The sequence below is a fragment of the Xenia sp. Carnegie-2017 genome, unplaced genomic scaffold, assembly GCF_021976095.1.
Source record: "Xenia sp. Carnegie-2017 unplaced genomic scaffold, XeniaSp_v1 HiC_scaffold_23, whole genome shotgun sequence".
Taxonomy (NCBI): Eukaryota; Metazoa; Cnidaria; class Anthozoa; order Malacalcyonacea; family Xeniidae; genus Xenia; species Xenia sp. Carnegie-2017.
The window spans coordinates 11,414,556-11,421,460 of NW_025813486.1; the positions used below are offsets into that span (position 1 = coordinate 11,414,556).

The 6,905-nt window shown below is 32.2% G+C and overlaps 1 protein-coding gene and 1 long non-coding RNA gene across 2 annotated transcripts; both read right to left on the reverse strand.

The window, feature by feature from the left end:
- Positions 1-612: 612 nt before the first annotated feature.
- Positions 613-1,179, reverse strand: LOC124449106 (uncharacterized methyltransferase C70.08c-like). Its single transcript, XM_047000052.1, has one exon. The coding sequence runs from the start codon at positions 1,177-1,179 to the stop codon at positions 613-615; it is 567 nt and encodes a 188-aa protein (XP_046856008.1).
- A 1,623-nt stretch (positions 1,180-2,802) lies between these two features.
- Positions 2,803-3,608, reverse strand: LOC124448095. The gene is made up of 2 exons (XR_006948925.1): positions 2,964-3,608; positions 2,803-2,890 (listed from the first exon to the last, which is right to left on the reverse strand). It is a non-coding gene; the product is annotated as an uncharacterized LOC124448095 (long non-coding RNA).
- Between the last annotated feature and the right edge of the window lie 3,297 nt (positions 3,609-6,905).

Sequence of the window (6,905 nt, forward strand, 5' to 3'; positions counted from 1 at the left end):
CTTGTACGCCTACAACGCTAAGGTTACATTGCTCAATACGCATTAAAGAAAATGTTACAAAAATAACTCAAAACAAATTCAAATGCTGATGACTACGAAATTATTTCCATTCCTATTATTTCTGATTTCATTGAACTTTCAAATCTGAATTATATGAGACTATACTTTGTACCTAAACACTTAACATTCATGTGACGTCCATAAAGTTTTCAGACGTTAGTATTATTTGTAATGATACATCATTGTAATGATAAAATATTCCAATAGGAAATTGTAAGCTTGTAATTTAAACGTTGATAATAACTATAATATGTTATAATTAAGTACGACAAAGCAACTGAAATAGTAAACACAGTTACTTAACGTCTTCTGTACTTTTTTCTTGCAATAATATGGTATATTGTATCGTCCACCAAATCCACACTGCAATCTTCGTTGCCAAAACGTGCCATCAACTCTTTTCTTTCGCTGCTGGAAATCATGTTCGTGTCATGATAATCAGAGGCACTAAAAAAGTTAAGGAAATCGTCTAGTGTTTTATATCGTTGTTTTGCAAATTCATAATCACTTGAAATGATTTCAAAGCCCATTTCCTCAATAAGGGATGTTGTTTCAGCTTTGGACATAAAAAAATTGAATCGGTTTCTTATCATTAATATTCTTCAAAGCGTTCTGTCTCTTTGAGATTAGGCTTTCCACATAGAGAGCTATTTCCGGATAGGCTTCGTGACTCTGGAGAGCTATTGTCCCGTTTGGTTTCAGACATTCGAAAGCCGTTTGCAAAAACATTTTCTTTTCATCTAATGTAAGCCATTGAAAGGAAAAATTGCTGAAATGGATATCGTAGAAGGATTTGTTTCGCTGTACAAATTCACTTGAACTGTCACCATTTTGAAATGATATATTTTTATTCACTTTATAATTGTGTTGAATGGCGTAGTGAATTCTTCCTATGTCCGGATCAACACCAACCACTCGACCTTTTTCTCCAACAATCTCTCCGATACACAAGGTCAGCTCTCCCGTTCCGCAGCCCATATCTAAAATTTTATCATCTTGTTTAACGCCAACTTTTGCTGCGAACTTCTTGCCTTGTTGTAGTTGAAAATTGTTATATTTAGAGTAGCTTTCAGCAGCCCAATAAATTTGTTTGTTAAGCACTTCCAGTGATGTTGTCATTATTTGGAAAATAATTTACAATTCACTGAGATAATCGAAATAAGTACGAACGACTTATCTTATCTAAATAAGACTCTGCAACTTTGGTTTCGAAGAAGTCATCGGCTTGCATCACTTTTATTGTAACTTTCACGTGTACTCATGACGTCATAATAGATGTAAACACTAGCTTCAGTAATTTTCCTTCAATAGATATACGTTTTGTCTTGACGTCAATGTAAAGTATACTTTAGGTTATATGGTCGATTAACCTCAAAACAACTTTATTTTCACGTCATTTTCTTGACAGTATATTAAGTTCTTGAATTTTGCGATGTTTGTATACGTAGTTTTGATGTTTGTTAACCTGATTGATTACGTAAAAAACTGTTATCTTAAATATGGAAATCTGTGGAACAAATGTAATATGTTTTCATAAAACCAATTAATTGGTATAATACGTAATAATTTTTTAGATGCGCCATTCTTTCCATAAATTATGATTTCTTTTGATGATAAATCGATTGAAGTAAAATAACAACTATGAAAACAACACATTATACGCTGCTGCAGAAACGTGTTTTTGTTACGTCATTTAACATATAGCTTATCTGAATGCTGCAATATGTATTTATAGCCTACATTTAAACATTTTAGTTACTACATTCTGCAGTGTATCAAATGCACTCATTTAAAACACACTTTGGAATGAGAGAAGATTAGGAGCATTTTTCCTTTGTTCGCTTGACGTATGTTGTAGTATAAAAGCCATAAATATCATAGTCTGCAGTTGTCTATATTTTTTCACCAACTAAATTTCTTAAATTTGTTCTGTTTTTGTTTAAGAGAAAAGAAAATGAAGTTAGAAAACGGGAAGGCATTCGACATGATTTACTTTAGCAAAGTAACAAATGTTATGACCATATGTTAGTTTATGTTTAAAGTGTATTAGATGACGACATGCACTTGCTTTTCAAAGATTGTTTTTATTTGCATTGTATTTGTCTCGTTGGATGTCATTCAATGCTTTTCTTCTAACACTGTTTAAGTAATAATTCGACGAAGATGTTTTTTACGTTTGATTTTTAGGAAAATTTGAAATACGTGCAATCGAATTCAATTCCGTTATAACAACATAGCAAGCGATGATTCAACCATATTTAATTATGATGATTATCATGCTCAAGTACTTAATTGGTTTTCTTAGGGTCAAAACATTTGAACTAAATTATACAATATATACATACAGAGCATAACGTCAACAATCCTCGAATAACAAATTTACATTACGTGACACGATGACTCCAATATCGAATTTCTACGTCACACAACGTCATTTATTCGACGTCGTTTCCATTTGCGTTTTTAAATCCTTTCTGCATGTTGTTTGTATAAATTTCAAACGAAAATGATTCTTTGCATAACATAAGTTTTTTATTGTTATGATTTGTGAGCCCTAATAAGATCGTCTGAAGCAACGTGCTTCGACTGACCTTCAAACATTGACAAATTTAATTGAAAAGATTATATTTCTTATGCTCTAAAGCTAATGCCGTAGCTATGTTCTTGTTAAGAAATGGGTTTTGACATTATCAAAAGTGATAACAATATGGCACACTCGACGATTTTCTTGAATTTTCAATATTACTTATCCTGCCACCATTATTATCATAACATATGAACAAGGTTTTCCTTGACTGCAGTCGCTGTTCTGTTGTGTTACTAAAGTAAACTTAAAGGACATGGAACGTATATTTTAAGTTAGGCTTAATTAACGGGAAATATCGCATAGACTTATAATATACCTTTGTTAGTTCAACCAAAGTTTTTGTCTTCATGTAACAAAGGTTTTTCTGACTCCAATTTAAAAGTTCCGCGGCCATTTTGATTTGTTTTGAATATAATGTGATATGCAGATTTATGCAATGACGTCACAACTGGGAGGCATATCTGGTAACACAATATACTTTTATATGTGTTTTGATGAAGTCATTGTGAATTATTCTTAAAAAAACGTTTTTTCACACTTTTTTTACATCATGTACATGCAATATATATAATGAAATAAATAAAGAAAAATAAGTTATATATTTATATATTCAGTATACATTTTGTATGGTTGTATCGGAGCTTGTTCGTGTCCATTTTCATTTCCACTCGTAGGAAATCGTAGACGATTAAAAACATCAACAAATATGACAGCTAAAGCTTCATGAAACATATTCGCCAAAGTCTGAGAGATGATTACAAATAGAAGAAAGTTTTAAGAATTGTATTTTTGTAGACAGCAGATTTTGTTGTAAATTGTAATGTTATGTTGTGTAGTGTGTGACTGTGTCATATTATAGATTATAAGATATAACGGATATTATGTTGATGTAAAATAGTATAGTCATGTTAAGAGAACACTTCCTCACCGCAATGCGTCATTGCGGTAGGATGTAGGTAGAAACGGATGGTAAAGTTGTGCGTCATATGTGGACGCCCAAAGATGGAAATGGCCTTCGACATTTCTTGCCAAGAATATGGAAAATCCATCTCGAACATCTTCGATACGCAACATGACGGTATATTTTTTGTATGACTGCAAGTTCGTCATCACCTAACGGACTGTTTTCTTCAATATACTGCCAAGTATCTATTTCAAGGACATTTGCCGATATGTTTGATTGAAGAAAGCAAGTTCAGTCACGCAAGACAAGCCTGCATCCTGTGCCGATTTAAGTTTGCCATCATATTCGTCATATTCAACCGCTTTTCATGAAAGCAAAAGCATTCAATCGTTTTGCCATAAACTCACAATGGCCGCATTTACAGCAACTGAGTGAAGTTTTACGCCAACTATACATAGCTTCAAACTCCTCGTCTATCTGATCATCTACTTCGCTCGACGAAGAACTTTCTGAGTCAGAATTCTCACTCTCTACAAATTCATCTGGCATTGACTCAAACATATATGACTGAACCATAGCATCTTTGTTAATATTTTCCATTTTGAGTGCTATAACAGCAGTGTAAAGTCCCAAACTTTGCGTAATAAATGAGAATGCTTGTCAATTTGCAATATAAACAATATTCATCAGCGACAAAGTCTCCCTGTTGTGACGTCACATATGAAATATAATTATTTTGGCTGCTCATTTCAAGATGGCGGAACAGCCCTTGAAATAAGCAAACTTTCATTCTAAATTGCGCTTTAAATATATATTTTCAAACCGGAAAAATAATGTTTTACGGAATACTAAACTGCAATGAATGATATCGCGACATGAAAAAATATATGTCCCATGTCCTTTAATATTTTATTTAGCGTGCGTAGACAACTACTATGTTGTAATATGGTAATATACAATCTAAGCTTGCAACTCACAAAGGTTAATGATAAAACATCTATATTTTAAAGAGTCTTATTTCGATATTTTGTAATGCATGCATGAGGCTCTTCATAAACCCTCGATATTTTAAAAATCTTAAGCATGATGATACCGGATGAAACTACAAAATCTTTAAAAATCTTTCAAATCAAAATGTGGAGCAGTTTGTGAAAATCTTGAAATTGGGCAAAGTATAATCCGGATTTTGTTACTCTTTAATTATTCTTTTCTGAATGCGAGTCACACATGCAATTTAAAATATGTTGACGTTGAATGAAGTCGTCTGTAGCTGGGCTGCTTAACATGCATCTTTTGCCGATAAAATTGTGACTTCAAGTATTTCATACTAGCATTAAAATACTCTACTAAATATCATCAGTAAAAATTGCATTTTTTAGACGACTTCATTCAACGTCAACATGTTTTAAATTGCATGTGTAACTCGAATTCAGAAAAGAATAATTGAAGAATAACAAAATCTGGATTATACTTTGCCCAATTCCAAGATTTTCACAAACTGCTCTCCACATTTTGATTGCAAAGATTTTTAAAGATTTTTAAGTGTTATCCGTTATCATCATGCTTAAGATTCTTTAAAATATCGAGGGTTTATGAAGAGCCTCATATATGCAAGCATTTCTAATCATCATGCATTAACAAAGGATGCGTCAAAATTCATCGGCTATTACAAAATATTGCTTGACTTACGCAATTCAAACTTAAAGCACAGCGTTTTTCTGGCATGGCATTGCAGAGCCGACTATGTGGTAAATAAAATGCTGTGTTTCATAACTTTGAAACGAAGATAGCAAATTGTTGTTTTGAAAATAGTGTTAGACAATGACTGTTTATAAATTTGAAGCGAAGAGCATTACCATACACTTGCAAATTTCCTTGCTCCTTCAACAGTAGCTATGTTATTTGATGCTTACTTATAAAATTACACAAATTGTTCAGAAACTAATAAAATGAAACCGACGTCATATCATGGAATTAAATGACGTAGAAAAGTGGACGTTGAAGCCATCACACCGTATAATAATTTCAGATGATTATTCTTGACCACCTGTTTAGTAGCTTTGGTAGTTCAGCAGCAAATGTTTTGAATTACAGCTGCATAGTCATTTGAATAAGTAGCTGTGCACTCACTTGGTAAAGCCAGCCCGAACTTTTATTCTTAAAGTGCAAACCTTTCAACAAAATTGTTGTTTGTTTCCTTAGAAAAGTAATTCCATTCTTCGTAATTCTAGTGAATGAACTTTAAAACATTTACGCCGTATGATTAAAAACAGTACTGCTTGCACTTTTACACAATAAGCCAATAATAATTTAGTTATGGGTTGGCAGAGTGTCAATTGATAACGGTGTTGACTTCGTCAGTGTTTTTTTTTGACTGAATTCGGTCGGACTTTCAACAATAAATAGATGTCAAAACAATGTTGTTCAATCAACGTAGAAACAGCGCTGGAATCATGGTGCGGAAAGAATTTACAAGATGCGAAGTAAATACAAGGCAACAGATAAAATTAACGCTTTTGTACGATTCAATACACTTACATGTTTTCGTTATATTAGTTTTGTTTGTATATTTAATCTTTTGACTCTATCTATATAATTATTTAAATCTAGCTACCACTTTTCTAAACAATTTAATAATCTTAAATGTTAAATAAGAAGATCGATTACTTTACAAATTTATAATAAAACAGCAAATACACATCTAACAATGAACGTTAACTGACCTTTTAATCCTAAATCATCACATTTGCGTATAGAGAAGTGATGCGCTTCAAATTGTAAAAAATATTACAATGAATAAGCTCCAGCAAATATCTATCTGACCTATAATTATAGGATAGATATGCCGTCGCATGCTCAATTCTCTTCGTATAGCTTCAAGTTGTGTCGAAGATAAAATGCTATAGAACAATTTCAAATTTTAGATTAGCTACTGACAAACCATTTCTTTTGTATAATAATACTGCTATATTTTATTTCAATACTAGGACTATATTCATTGTCTTGTATGGCAGAATTAGAACAAGGTCAAACAAACACTTCAAAAACATCGAATAACGTCAAATTTCAAACTTTGATTTAAATTCAATCTAACGCACACCAAGTTTGAGCATCGTTATTAAGCCTTAAACGTCATGACAAAAATGCGTACAAATTTAAAAAATTGAAATCTGTCGACCAAATGACGTCCGTGTTATATCATTTGAAGTATTGGTAGATATTGCGACCATAATTCAAATTAGTATTGACGTCGAAACAACGTTGTGTTTCAACTGGAAAAAAATAATTTGAGAATAATTACATTTTGACTGACGTCATTTGTACACGTAAGCGTTGCCATAAAAATGGAGTCAA